We start from the raw sequence: 16,627 nt of genomic DNA, 5'->3' as shown, positions 1-16,627 counted from the left end.
ATTATAGTTAGTCATCAGAAAAGTATTATTTTTCTTAGTGCAACTAGTCGTCAATATATATATTTTACTATAAACAAGACGGAAATTTTTGAATTTGTTTGTATAAAGCACCAAACAATTAAAAGGCATGTGCAAAGAGAAGAAGTGGTCATATTAGTCAACATATATAAACTTTAAAAAGACCGTTAATGATCGCATATTTATTTGTAGAAGGGGAACTAGTCTCTTCACAACCATTGCATGCGAACTACGAATGTAAGCAAGAACAAGCACATATTTTAATTCATCGATTTTGCTTTAGGTTAATTTTGAGACATCACAAAAGAACAATTTTAAGGAGTTGAAATCGTCAAAATCTGACATTAGCTATTGGACAGAAAAATTAGAGAAATTATACTGTTACCTGTCAATGTGGTACGAAAGCTAGGTTACGTATTTTTTGAAAAAAAAGAAGAGTGAAAACGACAGGTGTACAATTATACAGTGACTCAGTGGGCCTGTTTCATACGCTACAATATAAAGAAAAGTAGCAAATTATCATTCTCCTTTCAAATAAAATTAAGTTTATCTAATCATTTGTTTATTTTCTTTAGGAAATTAGTTGTAAAACAAAGAGCATTTAGGCGAGAACAAAATTTACTGATCAGAGGATATAAGAAAAAAAAATTAGAAAAAATAATTCTCCAAGTAAGAAGGAATTTTTTAAATTTAGATTTGAAACACACATAAATTATATTTTTGAATTATGTAAACTATATTTAATATACCAATTGAACTTTTTGGATAAATATGAAATAATTGAATGAGTTGAAATATATACTAGATATAATAATGAGTTGATTGATAAATAAAAAGTAATTTAAAGTGCTGAAGAAAATACAAGATATACCGAACAGTTGACAAGTAAATATTAATGAACTTAATAATGAGTTGAATAATATATAAGATATGGAGTTAATGGATAAATATGAATTGAAGGAAAAGTTTAAGGAAATAAATGATATTAACTCAAAACCAACAAATGCAGCTGAACAATCTTGTAATTTAGCACTGGTGCCAAAAATATTTAATACACAAAATCAAAATGGTGAATCCTATTTTTGTTCTTGTTTTTTATCATAAGAGATTTTTATTTAAGTTTTATTATTTTTTTTATATGTTCTGTACAAAACTAAAAGATCAAAACTTAAATTTGGACCAATTAAATAATTTTATTGATGCCATGCATGCCCATCATTTCTGACTAATTGATTGTGTCCGTTAAAATCGGTTATATTAAAAAAAGATTTTGTATTTTACGTAAGTTCTTGTTTCCTGACCAAAAATATTATCTTCGTCCAATAGATGAAGACCAACCTCTATTAGTTTGAATGAATAACTTTTAAGAAAACTACTGCATATAGTGTTCAACTGTTAATTAAGAACTAAGTTGAATTTTGGTTAAATGGGTAAAGCAATATATTTTTATTATTGTGTGAAAAGTCGTTAATCTGACTGATTTATTTGAAGTTAGAATATCTGACCACATATTTATCTAAAAAATAACACGAGTTTAATATTTTTTTTTTTTGATTTCTCGTGTGATTTATGATACGCGTTAGGTAAAAAAGTTATTCTGATTAGGTAAAAAAAGTAATTTCTCGTGTAACGTAACTCACGTATCATATGTTGTGATTATTTTCCAAAAAAAAAAAAAAATCACGATATAAGATACATTACTGCACTGTCCAAACAATACGTTATAAAATTGGACTATACATAATCAAAACAATATAACAAAACATAAAAAATTATGCCATCATTTATTTGAAAACGATTCAATTCATGACTGATGTGATCAAATCACGTTTTATCATAGCGTGACTATACGCATGAATTGTGATGTGATCAGTGGCGTAGTCAGGATTTTCATCAGGGGTAGGCAAAATAAATTATTATTATATTAATTATTATTATTTTATTTTATTTAAATTATAAAATATTATTAAATAATTTTTATTGGAAGTGGAATCGGTAATTAACTATGAATTAAAATAGAGAAAATCGGTAGAAATCCACCGAATTAGATCAAAAACTCGATTTTTTTTAAAGTTTTCTTCGAAGCATAGTTCACAATACTCTTATATTAAAATCCAACTCATTTTGAATAGTTAAACATAATAAAAATAATTTAATGCATTACATTAAATTTCGGTATATTATTTTATAAAACATTTTAGTCTATTCCTTTCACAAAAAAATAACAAATTTATTGTAGTCCCACTATCATACTATTCTTATTAACCTTCTTTTTGTCAGAATATTTCAAAATAGACTGATGAAAGACAACTAAAATTGTAATGACTCGGCCAATTTCACTAATCGAGAGCTTTGACTCAATTAGGAATAGACAAAACTCAAATCCAAACCAATTATATACAAACTTGATACCGTATTTCAAAATTCAGGGATAGGCGACTGCTTACCCCTAAATATAGGTGGCTCTGCCACTAGATATGATTACATTTTATAATTTTGTTTACAACACAGCACAATACGTGAAAATTTAATTGAATCACAACATGAGACTCAAATCATGATATAACTGCACGGCGCAACACGAATTTATACCAGAAAAGATGGCATGAACAACAAGAAATATCTTTGAGGCATACCATGTCAGGCCGATAGTACAGGTGGTAATCAGATGGGTTATAGGTCGGATTATTTTTTTTCTCTCAAAAACAGTTGGATTAGTTTTGAGTTTGGGTTAGTTTAAATTGTCGGGTTTCGAATTGTCACAGATCAGATCGAATCGGGTTTCGAACTGTCACAGATCAAATCGGATCGGGTTTTGAACGTCCTGTTTTGTATCACTCTTGGACCACAGCCATGTCACCATACAGTAGCCATGTATGGTTACATCAGATTACATATTACATCGCATTTTTTATAATTATTGGATCCATTCCGGCCTTATATCGGGCAGTGTTGTAAAAACCGGTTTTAACTGTCAATTAAACGGCCGTTTAATTGTTAACGGCAACTAAATCATTATGAATACATTTAACGGATGTTTGTCTACGGATGAAAATAATTAACTGGCCGTTTTACTTTTTAATCATTTGTTTATTCCCGTTTATTTATGTTTATTTTCGTTTATTCCAATTTATTCCAGTGAATATTTATTTTCACATTGATTTTTTTTCTGTGATAGTGTGTGATAACAAGTTTTATAAATCATTTATTTAGTTTTATTTGTGCTTGGATATACATCCAATATTTTTAATATAAGTTTTTTCTTCTTATTTACTTTGAAATTGATTAATTCTTATGTTATTTATATACCATATATTTTTCTTAACTACTAATGTAATTTTTTCAATTACGACATGTTCATTTATGAAACTAAGTTTTTATCATAAACTAAATTTAGTGATTTTATGTTGAAAAAGCTTAATTTTTGAATATATTTTTTCATAAAATAAATGTGCTACTTACACATGTAAAGTGCTTATGCGTTAAGAAAAAAATAAGCGTAGTATCATATTATAATAATAGAATTAAGGTAAATTAAATTTATTTGATAAGTTTAACAAGTTAAATAAATTATGATATATATATACATAAATTTAATAAACATGTTAAATTGTCCGCATAATTTTAGTTAATCGATAGCAAACTAATTAATCGCTTGACGATACCCTGCCCGTCCGACGACCGCATACTGTTATTTACAATACTGATATCGGGTATGACGAATTCGTCCAATGAGGTCAGATTTTGTAGCTAGCTGGTAATAGCTATCTAAAAAAATAGTACGAAGTTTTTGAAGAATATAAATTTTATTCTAAATACATTTTAATATGAAGATGATGTTGAATATATTTGAGTCGATTATTTGTATAATAAAATCAAAGATAAAAATATAAAGTATGATTTACACGCTAAATCAACGTGACATTAACTCTTTCAAATTATCATAAAAAAATGCAATTCGAATTTCTACTGTGATAAACATGCATGTCTCGTTTTTTTTTGAAAAAAAAAAATACTTAGAACCAGTTTCTTTTGTTTGTTTACTAGAAAATTAGAGGTGGTAGCTGTGCACATGGTCGGACAACTAATGGTGTGCGTATATACCTCTGTCTTAGCGTCCAAGTTTGTTTCTTTTCATGAAATATTTTGCGGTGCCAATCGAGCTGCACGCTTATGTCTGAAATTTCATGCGTAACGATTCTTTCGTCGTAATTTATTCGACAAAATAAACGTGACGAAAATTAAATGATCGAAAACGACGAAAAGCGATTCTTTGTATCTCCGAGACTCCGCTGTCAATATCGCCGTATATCGTGCCGACTCTTAAACTAATAGCGCTGCTAAGAAGCACCAATTGGGTTGTTGCAATTCTTATTGATGAATGAATTATGATTAAAAATAAAATATGTTAAGACTTAAGAGTGAGCTATGGTACTACGCATAGTGCGGATTGGTCCGTACATTGGATGGATATTTTCAGTTTCAAAGTTCAAACTGAGCAACGATCTTACCGTTCAACATGATTTTTATATAAAAATATACTAGACTAAATTTTATATATTTAGAAAATAATCTGATGTAAAAGTTGTAGACCATTCTAAAACATAAATAAGTATAGAATAATTGTTTGTGTAAGAAATTGATGGATGGATGAGAATTATCAATTATGTGATACTTCAGAAAAGATAAAAAAAGGGTGAATGACTGGAAATGGAAATCAATTATCCCCTTTGACAACTGTAAAAGAGAAAGACTGCCAATGAGGGACGCATTAAGCACGTGCAAAGCAAAGTTGTACGTCTAACTTAAAATTCCATGTGGCTTATTTGGATTAGGTACTTTTCCAAGTTTAAGCGTCTGGCCTCCATCACTATTAATTGAAAGCAACTAATCAAATCAACAGGAGATATATTAAACGCGTATATATACAGAACATATTGCTCTCTCTCTCTGTCTTATTCCCAGTACCTTGCACACCTAACAATTGCTAACAGCAAAAGCAAAAGAGAAAACTATAGAAACTTGAACCTGAAAATAGCAATGGTTGGATTTGATCTCGATCCAGAGCTCAGCCTAGCTCTTCATACCGGCCATGATTCCCAGTACACTGAATCCACCAGCAGCTCAGAAAAACATGCAACTAACACCAGGTAAGCAAATTTTGTTTGATGGTTTGAGTTATAAGTTCATGCAAAAGATACATTTAGAAGCATATCAATTGCTCGTAATTAAGAAAATGTATTGGATGTGCGTATGTAGGGATGAGATATGCAATGGAAAGGCAAGTCAGAAGAGAACTCTTACAATCTTCTATAATGGTCAGATGTGCACAAGCAATGTCACAGAGAGTCAGGTATGATATTTAATTATCTGAAACGATTCTTTATATTATGGTTGCATGCACGATTTCTTATGACAATGCACAACCTATCAAAAGTTTGTTATTTTGTTATAAACAAACAATATATATAGATTACATAATTAGAAGTCATAATTTACAATTAATCAGAACTATAAGAAGATTACTATACAGAAATAAGACATATTGAGCGATCATCTTGAAGAGATTATAAATATGTTGTTGCCATTTTGAACAGTTCATGTAGCTTGTTCATTCATTCAAAGGTAAGAGTACAAAAATACAATTTGCACTCTTTGTCGGTGGTCAGCTTAATTAAGTTGATTTCCAAAATGGTTTGTTTACTTTGAGGAGCTGTTGGCCTGATTGCCTATGACCTTGATCATAAGAGTCCACTAATTAAGGGTTCCTATATGTCTAGAAAAGCTGATACTGATAATATATGAAAAATATATTTTAGGATTCAAATTTTCATATTTTTGTGAAAAACTTTGGAGAAAATAATGTAAAGAAATTAAGCTGTGTTTTATTCTGCTATTTTTCTTTATTTTTTATTTTTCATTTACTTGCATATCAAACTTCAAACAGATCTTAATTAATTGGATTCACAGAGAAAAAAAGTTTAACAAGGAGACCATTTAATGAATAGTGGAAACATTGATTTTTCATTATAAGACATTGTTTATTGCATTTTTTTTATCAGGAGGATCTTTTGTGGTCCTAGCTAGCCAAAAATAAAAGCTGAAAGCTATTTTTTATTCAATTTATGTTACAGTACAGTTAACACCTCAGCTAATTTAATAATATATAGCTTTCAACTTTGTTCTTGCGCAGGGAAGAGCCATAATTTCTATGGCAAAGAGAGAGATGGAGAAAGGAAGAAGCAAGGAATTAAAGGAGCGTACAAACATCTACCCGCTACAATTTTTGCCAGAGGGAAAAAGGAACAACGGTTCTTTTCAAGATTTGTCTCAGTTTCATTCAAATTCTTCTCAGATGCTGAATCAGGGGCACTCAATGAAGCAATCGTTGCAGAGATTTCTCCAAAAAAGAAGAACAAGAATAGCTTCTGCCTCCCCATATAGTAGATCTAATTAATAGTTGCATTCTACATTAATTAACTTGTTTATATATTCTTTAAAATTGGCTTGTTGGATTGGCTAAGATATGCTATCATTTGAACTTTTTGTTTATTTTTCAAATTTTTTTTTTTTTTGGTTTGAAGTAGCTATTAGAACTCATAATTGTAAATATTTGTAGCTCTAGTTTAGGGAAATTTCATATATATCCCTCAAAACTTCATATTTATCCTTCTAGATTTCAAATACTCACAAATTTATCTAATTTATTGATTTTTTATTATTAAAACTCATTTTATCCTATATAAAAAATAAAAAATAAAAAATATAACATGTTTAAGAGAAATTTATAGTCTTCCAATTGGTCTGTTTTGAAAGCAAATTAATGGTTCATATTCTTACTTATGGGGCAAACATAAGTATTTGCCTAAATGTCGCAGTGTATACGTCACAAGTGGAGAAATAAATCATTAAGCCTTGAAAACCAATCAGTTTAGAAGACAAAGCATTTATTTTACATAGACTGCATATTTTTAATTTTCTAATAAAAGATAAAATTTGTACTATATAAATTTAAAATGAGTTCTAATATATAAATCAACGAGTAGAACTAGGGTGTTCTTAAGTTCACCAAGTTCTTTGGTGAATTCAAATCTAAAATCCATCAAATCGGCTTTAAATGACGAATATGAACCGTTGAAATCCGCCTATTTTACGAGTGATGCATCTATATATGAAAATTTTAAACATTCAAATTAATTTAGTATAAAGTCAAGCGGTCAAAAAAACGTTCAGAAAATGAATGCATTAAAATTAATTTATTAACCTTCTAATTTTGACCGGTTGACTTTATACTAAATTCGAATGTTTAAAATTTTCACATCACTCGTAAGGTAGATGGGTTTCAACGGATTGGATTTGTCATTTGAAATCAATTTGATGAGTTTTAGACTTGAATTCACTAAGGAATTTGATGAACTTAAGAACACTCTAGTTCTATCCTAAATCAACATATTGAGTAAATATGGGAGGTTTTAAAATTCGAAATGATAAATATGATATTATAAAATTTAGAGGAAGAAATACATACTTTTATATGAAGTTTTCTTTCTGGATTAATTTACTATTATATAGGGACAACAAGAAAAGCACCGAGGAGGCACAACTAGCAAGGTTCAACTTGACAAATTGTATCTGGAAGGAACATATTTTAATCAAATGACATTGATTTGTACAAGATTCCTCATCAAATTGACCACGTGATATAAGATAATGCGCTTTTGATATTCTTTTATTTTTTTGACCAATGTACTTTGACTGTGAGGGCGTAGAATATTTTGATTGTTTTACTAATACTACCCTTTATTGGTGAGTAATTTTTTTGACTTGATTTTTTTTTCTTTTCATCTATCGGTCATTTCTAAATATTATATGCATGCTAAGCTGTACTGTACTCTGGACGGATTTTGGATTCTGCTCAGAAGCCATAAAATACTAATAACAGTAATTTTTTTTTTCCTCTGACGATTAAGAGCAGAAAACAGATAAATATCTAAAAAATTCACGACGCGATCAAATACGTCACGACACGGTTCAGTCATAACATAATACGGTTTTATCACGGCATAATATTGCATGTGTACCGATCACGTGTTATGACTTGTGTGCGACGTGGCATGACACAACACGTCACATGAAAGATTTGGTCACGGCACGGCACATGGTCACATGTAATTAGGACTGTTAGATTTCGATCAAACTAACCTAAATAATGAAAAAAATAAATTGAAGGTTTAAATAGTGTTTATCGCGTCATAGCGGACTGACTAACAAAACGGCGCTATGCTCAAATTGCACCGCTATAGCATGGAATAGCGCGCTATAGCGCCGACGGCGCCATAGTTTTTGTTGTCCGAAAATGATATAGCGCGCTATTTAGAACCTTGAAAAAAATAGTTAAACATGATCTGTCACATTTGGATACGTCACGTGTGGTCACGACATGTCTTGGTCATGGTGTGACTAACGTGTTGTGACCATTCATGTACCATGACCATCCTTCCAAATTTAGTCACAGTACGTCATGTAATTCAAGTCATGACATGACTGGTTACGACATGATATATATTTAGATCTTTTATAAGATATCTTTTTTTTCTCCTATGAATCAATAATTTTTCTAAATGAAGTAGTGAATCGGACTACATCTTTTTTCTTTAATTCTTTTATGCGAATTGGTTTGGACTGACATCCACATAATTTTTTTTCTACTTGACAGTAAATTAAATTTAGAAGTAGACATCGTTTTAGTTTAAAGTAGCTACAACTATAAAATATCACTGAATTTTCAAATCCAAACTTAAACAAGTGGCTATCCCGATCCACAGTGAGTCCGCTAATGACTGTACTGAATTAAACTATAGAAATTAAATTGCTTTCTGTTGCGTAGTTCTCTTTTCGTCTAATACTCGCTGGCTAATAGAAGTGCGACACGTGTCTCCACTGTCGTGGTGTCAACCAACCTTCTAACAGAGAGAGCGAGAGCCGAGAGATATTTTGAGATTTTCTCTAGTTATTTATTATTATTTTATTAAAAAACATTGATATTCTGCCACGGATGGTAATGATGACTTAAAAAATATAGCAAATATGACAGTATTCGAAGCAACGACAAAGAAAATATATATTTTTTTCATATAAGCCTTTTTTATTTTAAGAAAAATTATCTAACTTTAAAATATTTTTTTTCATCATTAACTTTAAAATAATTAGTTTATTCAAATCATGTATTAATAAATGTAACCATTTACTCAACAAAGCAAATATAGCAGGAGACATGTATTAATTATTATATTCAACTTATGTATTAATAAGTGTCAAGAATAAATTGTTAACTATGAATTATTTACTACAAATAAAGTATATATGAACCTTTTTATTAATTAGTGTGAACAATGCGGGAACTATAAAATTATACTATCAGTACATTCTACATATTTATTAACAAATAAACTATAACTAACACTTCGATATAATTGCAATATAATATATAAAAGTTTATATATTATACAGTTGGATGGTTTTATTCTGTACCTAGATTAATTGAGTTAATATTGGGTTAAGCAGGTACTCCTGGAAGATGTAAATATTTTTCTAAGGAATCGAAACTTCAAAAATCTTTTATATTATAATGTTTGAACTTCAAAAATCTTGGGAATCGAAACATACTACTAGAGCACAAAAATTGGATTATATTTTTATTTATGTGGGTTCTATTACAGATTTTAAATCAAAAGAGACTATATAATTAATGTGGTATAACTAAAAAAAAATGTGTTGATTGAGTGGGAAGCACACAAACTTTGTGATGGGGATGTGCTCTATCACCACCTCATTGGTATCTCCTTTTTCAGATGTAGAGTCCGAGCACGTTGGTTAATTTCATCGAAATTAATGAGAATAGATCGAGATCGAGATGCACACACCTTTCGGTCCTTGTCAGGAAAAAAATGAAAAAGAAACCAAAAGATTCAATACATGAATTTCATGTGGTTCTTTTTAACGGTGACGTTACATTATAATAGTATACTTACAAGTGATGCTCGAGTAAACAAGCAGTTGCAAACTTGCAGTGTACGTATATCATATATAAATAGGCATCCGTTTCATGACCAATAAACAAATGTTAACATTGATGATTTATGATATACGACTATACGTAATTGTCATATTATAATAAATACGACGACTTTTAAACATATCATAATTAAAAAAGTATTCCACGAGTTCCACAAATGAAGTCATGTTTTTTTCATTTCAGATACTAACTGCTAGCTGTCATGTTATTTGTTGTTTTAAAAAAATATATATATATATATTCCACTTAATTATTGCTGTCGACTCATTTTGCAATTTTTTATATACATGTCTACAGTTGATCCAAATACAGCCTTTGGACCGAAATGTATTTAATTAATTAAAGACGGTTTAATTGGCTGAAATGCCTGTGCATGAAACCAAATTGAAAATTATCTCCCATTTGATCTATATTAATGTGTCTGTGTATATCTATTGGTCATGCATCCAAATCCCCAATTGCAACACAACATATTCTCAATGAAATATAATCCGGGTATGTTTGGATGAAAGTTAAAATAATTAGAATAGTAAGTGAGAATAGAGAAAAAATAGTGAGTTTCAGATTAGTGTGAAAATGGTGCTATTCGGAATAGTAAAAATATTGTTTGGATTGTACCTGTGGAATAGTGAATAGCTGCAACTAATAAAGAAGAGTGTTAACAAGATGCTAATTAAGAGGAAAGATAGGCAAGTGGAATTTCAAACGAATTGTCACGACGTGGAGATAGCAGAAGCGGTGTCAAACTTGTCATTTTGGGATTGTGCTGGCGGCAATCCGAAAAGGAAGCATTTTTTTCTCTCTTCACATTTTTGAATAGTAGTTATTCTAACATTTACAAGGAATAGAGAATAGCAACTATTATAGCTATTCCGAATAACAAAAATGTTGTTTGGATACACATTGCTATTCTAAATAGCTATTATTCTTGAATAGCCTCTATTCTTGTGTCATCCAGAAGAGTTTACTACCCATTTAAAATCAGGGGAGTCCAAGTTATTAAGATAAGATATACTAAAGTGAAATCAGGGGAGAATATTCCAGATGCATGATAGGGTGAGGCAAAGAAAATTAGGATGAGATATAATTTTCTAATTATTTGAATTGTAAATGCATGTTTACAATTATTTCTGGTTGTAAGTACGAAAACAGAAATATAATTTTACAAGTATATCTGGTAGGGGGCAAGTGCCCCACCTGCTAATACTTGAATGAAGTTGTATATAATCAGAAAACTTGCGTACTGTTGATTGGGCAAACTGAAAATTATTCATTGGTATTTTGAAATCTAAATATTATTTAAATAATTCACAAATGTTACATTTTTACATTGTTCTGGTATTCGTGGGGTATAACACAATCAACGATATGAAGTCATTAGGGGTGTAAACAGAGCGGATAAGGATACATATACGGATAGTAAATGAATATTAAAATTCAAAACTAAATTTGCCTTAAACGAATATGGATACAGAGCGAATTAATAATCTACAAATACGGATACAAAACAAATAATTGTCGGATAATTGAGTTATACACTTTAAGATACAAAAGATTGTCTTGTTGTTGTCTTGAAATAATGGCTAAAACCAATTTAAGAAATGAAGAGTCTTGAATGGAAAATAATTGAAACAATGGCTACAACTTTATTCATAGGCTAAAGTCTTAAATGAAAAAGAATGGAGAGTGAAAAAATAGAGGTAAAAAGGAAAGAAAATAGCGCTATTATAGCACCATCACCAATGAAAAAGAAAGAAATTGAAAACCAAGACGTATTATCATTTATCTCACAACCAAGACTGAAATGAATATGTAATAATTATATAACTTCTATCTAGAGTAGTAAAGTCAAAGCCGGTTGGGAGAAATTTCAGATTCAGATAATTGTAGATGCAGATACAGATATTCACCTTCATAAAATTATCCATATCCGTATCTGTATCCACAATTATATTAAACTGATTTGGATAATCTCTGGATACATAGCGAATACGGAGCGAATTATCCGTATCCGTTTACACCCTAGAAGTCATATTTAAAATTTAGATTTTTAATTATTAACAATACCGCTACGGTACAAAGCACAACTCTTTGATCCTTCCCAGCTTCTCTTGTATCTATTGATGGAAAAATCATTCAAGTTTCTGCTCATCAAATGTAGGTGCTCCTATATTATTTCTTCATATGACAGAACATAAATGTTTTGATCAACCTTAGACTAGTTATGCATTTCTAATGATAAATAATAGAAATGCTTACTATATGACATTAATTTCATGCTCTGATTCAGGTATCAGACAAACAGAAAGAATATACAGCGGATGAAGAACCAAAAAAGTCCACAATTAATAGAAATATCACAGTATCATTATCATCATCACATAACATCTTATAAACCGAAATACTCTTCGGAGAACAACCCATTTCAACTTCCCATGGAAACAATGGATTCTTCAAATTTAGCAACTCCCTTTGCTTCTCTGCAAGGAAAAGTTGATTTATAGCCTAGGCATGATGGACGAGGGGCTGAACCGGTCGGTGTCAGTCACAATGTGATTGCGGGTTATTTCCTTTAGTGAAGTGCACCCGCTAAGTGCCATGGTTAGTTCGAACTCTTCACGAAGCATTTGGAGCACTTTTCTCACTCCTGCCTCTCCCTCTGCTGCCAGAGAATACACAACTGGCCTCCCAATCTACAAACAAAAAATGTAGAATAACAAGAGGAAGTTAAGGTACCAAATAGTTATACACAAATGAATACAGTTATAATTAAGATATAACTCATCTAGAACCCTGATACCGGCAACTTTTTTATAAACTGTGTAGATAGAGATGACAAGCCTGCCTAAACTGAAATACCAGCTCACAAAGTAGGAACGTAAACGGGTTGGATACGGATGGATAATGACTAAACTGCATCCATATCCTAGTACTATTTTGAGGATACAGATACAAATACAAGCTGCTAGCATTTTTTATTCTTAAACCAACTGCCGTTACTAGACTGAACATGATCCAACCTGAACCCAAAGCACATATATTTTACACCAAGCAAGATACCTGAGATAACATAAAAGATGTTACAAACCCGATTCCAAATCATTTATGTCATGGTAATAACCTAAATACACAATAGAATTTTAAACAGTAACCTGGAATGCTGAACCAGCTTGTCACCTCTTGTTACAGAGAAAAATCAAGGTAACTTACAAAAATGCCAGAGGCGCCCAAAGCAAGAGCCTTAAAGACATCAGTCCCACGCCGAACCCCACCATCTAGAAACACTGGAATTCTTCCTCGAGCGGCTTTTACAACCTGTACATTTCATGTACCAAGAAATTTTGTAGTCTTGCCCCAAATAAAGCCAAAAACTTCTAGCCCATGAAATTTAACTTTTTCTTCCGTTGAAAATTACTTCCAATAAATGAAAAGAACATACCTCCTCTAGAGCCGAGATTGTTGCAGGGACATAGTCCAATTGACGTGCACCGTGGTTGGAGACGATAATACCAGCAGCACCAGATTGAACGGCCAAATGAGCTAAAATATTAAACAAATAGAAGAAATAAGTATATAAAGAAACATGTTAATATACTAACTGAATATAAATTTTCACAAAAGGAAAAAAAAAAGAGAGGAACATTTACCGTCTTCAGCAGTTAGAACACCTTTGACCAAAATTGGCATTGAAGTGATAGTCTGAAGCCACTTCACATCCTGTACATATAAAAATACAAAAATGAGAAGAATACATTTATTGATTTATCTTCATATAATTTTTATTAATGATTATAAGTGCAAAGATTTGTATTGATTTGACACAACCTTCCAGCTCAAAGTACGGTCAATTTGCCCAGCGACATAGGATGCGAGACCGGAGTCATTACTCTGCATCATGCACCATAGCAAGTCAAAATTAAGTTGTAAAAAAAAAAAAAAAAAATTCAAAGTCAAAGTCAAATTCAATTATTAAAATAACTTTATTCACCTTATCCATTTTCCCTAGGTCCAAACCGTCAAAGTTTTTCAGTGTCAGATGAGGAGGCAGGACAAATCTGTAAAATTTTGTATCATTTTGAAATTGTAAGTGCGTAGACTTCTGCAAAGAGGAGAAATCTATAATAACTTTATAACCCTTATTTTCTTTGGAGTTGATATAAATAAAATTAAGCATAAAATGTAAAATGCCTTCGCTTTAGCATAGAATAACCAAGGTAGAGATAAAATTTTACGACCCTGCTTGTTTTATCCTCTAGATTTCACCACTATTTACAAATAATCCTGAGAGTAAATTGCATGCACAAGTCGAGAAAGAAAGAGTAAAGTATTATACCGGTTCTTAATATCAGATTCACGACGGCCAAGTCGAGGGGTGTCTACAGTAAGGGCAATGGCCTTGAAACCAGCTCTCTCAGCTCTCCTTACCAGTTGTGCCACTACATTCCTGTCCTTGTACACCTATAGAAAGTTATATTTACAACACATGTTATGGTTATTTCCTAGAGATCTCATCAGTAATGAAACTAAATTTAATATAGAGAAAGGAATAAAAAAATATTTATAGAGCTCACATAAAGCTGGAAGAACCTAATCCCAGGTCCAGTTGAAGCAACCTCTTCCACACTTGATGTTGCCCAAGATGACAGTGTCTGTGAAATAATTATATAAACAACCGTTTTAATTTATTTAAAATGAAAAGGAGAAAGAAAATTATCGAGTTATCAAGTTGAATTTGTGAGAGTTAATTTGGAAAGTATTATGTAAATAGCATAACAAATGTTGAATGAACATAGAGCTATCTTCACAGAACAACTCTGGTACTGATATCATACTAACTAGGTAGAAAAGATCTTAACAAATTTATGGAGTATATTTGAGAAACTTTGGGAACAAACCATGATGGTGCCGGCTGCTGATGCAGCTCGTGCAGTTGCATATTCACCTGAAGCAAAATGAAATCAAATCAATTAAGATTTTATCAGTTGCATATTATTTCTCACGACATACTGCTGTCAGAAATACACCCATGAAAAGACTACAACATGAGCTAATCTCATGCTATTAACTTGGTTATCCTAATTCCATTCAATTGCAGTGCAATGTCCATTATGACATCATCCATATCAATCTACCAAGATACTATAATACCAAGACATACTGTCCATACCAAGTAAAGCCCATCTGGTAGGTGGTATTACCTTCTGGGTGGGCCATCTTTTGAAATGCAGTGGGGGCCACCATGATAGGCATTGAAATTTTGAAGCCGAGAACAGTTGTGGTCATGTCAATTCTTGACACATCTATCAGTATGCGTGGACGGAACCTTCAAAACATCAGCATATCATGAAAATAAGAAATCAAAACTAAGGAAAGGAAAGTTCATTTGATAATTGTAACATAAATAACTGTCAGTGTTTAATTGTGAGGCTGCCTGCCCTGCTTACTGTAGTATAAAGTTTACATAGAATTGTTCTTTTTCTTTCTGTTGCCTCTTCAAATTGAATGTTAAGGTGATGTACCTTTCTAGAGTTGCTAACTCAATATTTGTTATATTTTCAAAATTTTGAATATCTATGATATACTTCTTACTAGCCTATTTTATGTATCTAATAATTAGACTTGAGTTTACAAATTCTCTAATCACTTCCAGCTCTATGTATTCAAGTTATGAAAATCAAAATATCAAATGAACTATAATAGATGAATTAGGCAACTCAATGAATCGTACAAAATGCGTGAGAAGGCCTCGCGGTTCTCTTTGAGAGTCCACTGATCCTCTGCACCTGATGCATAGTAGTCGAAAGCCATCTTCGGCAGCTTCTGCCTTGCTATGGCCTCATACTCCGTCACATTTGTTATCTCCATCTTGATAACTTTTTATCTCCTTTATAAAAATAAAATTTGAATCTTTATCGGTCAACAGTAAATTAAATAACAAAATTCCATATGAGCTTCCGCAAATATGCAAAAGATAATTGATGTGGACATGAATTCAAATGCATGCAGAGTAGAATTAACCAAATTCCTCTTAAGTTGGAAGAATTTAATTGAAATTAAATCAATGCAAGGTAATTGGAAGAAGCAAGAAAAAGGAGGGTTTTAAGGCAAAAGAGAGATGAGTAGAGTTACCTTGATGTCTGAGGAGAAAGAGAAGGGAGCGAGAATTGAATGAAGTGGAAATGGAGGGAGTGGTGAGAATTAGTGAAGAAATATAAAGGGGATATGGCTTGTGTGGCTTCGTTAGTTCACAAGAAAATAATAGAAACGAATCGATTTTCTACGTGAAGACAAAAGGTGGATAATGACGACGTTGATTTATTTCTCTGTTTCTATCTATTTATTTTATTAATAACTGTATAGAAAGAGAGAATAGGGGAAAAAAAGAGGGGAAGAAGTCAGTTATGGATGAGCAATTCGAGGTGGGAAAGATGGCTCCTCTCTCCTACACAGCTTCCTCATCCGCTAGCGTCACACACCTCGCCGTTTTTTCCTATCCTTTTTATTTTTAGAAAGTCATTATCTAATACTGGAGTC

The 16,627-nt window shown here is 31.4% G+C and overlaps 2 protein-coding genes across 2 annotated transcripts; one reads left to right on the top strand and one right to left on the bottom strand.

Annotated features, from left to right (window-relative positions):
- Positions 1 to 4,996: 4,996 nt before the first annotated feature.
- On the top strand, positions 4,997 to 6,581 carry JAZ8 (jasmonate-zim-domain protein 8). Its single transcript, XM_078307218.1, has 3 exons — positions 4,997 to 5,168; positions 5,278 to 5,371; positions 6,212 to 6,581. Exons 1-3 carry the CDS (start codon positions 5,059 to 5,061, stop codon positions 6,473 to 6,475), a joined length of 468 nt encoding a protein of 155 aa, XP_078163344.1. The 5' UTR covers positions 4,997 to 5,058; the 3' UTR covers positions 6,476 to 6,581.
- A 5,837-nt stretch (positions 6,582 to 12,418) lies between these two features.
- Positions 12,419 to 16,570, bottom strand: LOC144557796 (glycolate oxidase 1). The gene is made up of 12 exons (XM_078306387.1): positions 16,223 to 16,570; positions 15,822 to 15,977; positions 15,292 to 15,416; positions 14,989 to 15,035; positions 14,665 to 14,742; positions 14,427 to 14,551; positions 14,082 to 14,148; positions 13,919 to 13,981; positions 13,741 to 13,810; positions 13,533 to 13,633; positions 13,304 to 13,408; positions 12,419 to 12,786 (listed from the first exon to the last, which is right to left on the bottom strand). Exons 2-12 carry the CDS (start codon positions 15,956 to 15,958, stop codon positions 12,592 to 12,594), a joined length of 1,113 nt encoding a protein of 370 aa, XP_078162513.1. The 5' UTR covers positions 15,959 to 15,977; positions 16,223 to 16,570; the 3' UTR covers positions 12,419 to 12,591.
- Between the last annotated feature and the right edge of the window lie 57 nt (positions 16,571 to 16,627).

The sequence above is a fragment of the Carex rostrata genome, chromosome 8 (genome assembly GCF_964058835.1).
Source record: "Carex rostrata chromosome 8, lpCarRost1.2, whole genome shotgun sequence".
In the NCBI taxonomy this organism is placed as follows: Eukaryota; Viridiplantae; Streptophyta; class Magnoliopsida; order Poales; family Cyperaceae; genus Carex; species Carex rostrata.
The sequence above is the reverse complement of the archived record's forward strand: the minus strand, read 5'-3'. Positions and strand labels throughout refer to the sequence as shown.

What these genes read in the sequence shown, in the direction of transcription:
- LOC144557796 (XM_078306387.1), bottom strand. Translation starts at nt 15,958, where the DNA reads ATGGAGATAACAAATGTGACGGAGTATGAGGCCATAGCAAGGCAGAAG. An exon ending in TTAGGTTCTTCCAGCTTTAT is followed by an intron (nt 14,552 to 14,664) that starts GTGAGCTCTATA and finishes AACTTTCTATAG; the next exon opens with GTGTACAAGGACAGGAATGT. An exon ending in CAATCTCGGCTCTAGAGGAG is followed by an intron (nt 13,409 to 13,532) that starts GTATGTTCTTTT and finishes TGAAATGTACAG; the next exon opens with GTTGTAAAAGCCGCTCGAGG.
- JAZ8 (XM_078307218.1), top strand. Translation starts at nt 5,059, where the DNA reads ATGGTTGGATTTGATCTCGATCCAGAGCTCAGCCTAGCTCTTCATACC. An exon ending in AAACATGCAACTAACACCAG is followed by an intron (nt 5,169 to 5,277) that starts GTAAGCAAATTT and finishes GTGCGTATGTAG; the next exon opens with GGATGAGATATGCAATGGAA. An exon ending in GCAATGTCACAGAGAGTCAG is followed by an intron (nt 5,372 to 6,211) that starts GTATGATATTTA and finishes GTTCTTGCGCAG; the next exon opens with GGAAGAGCCATAATTTCTAT.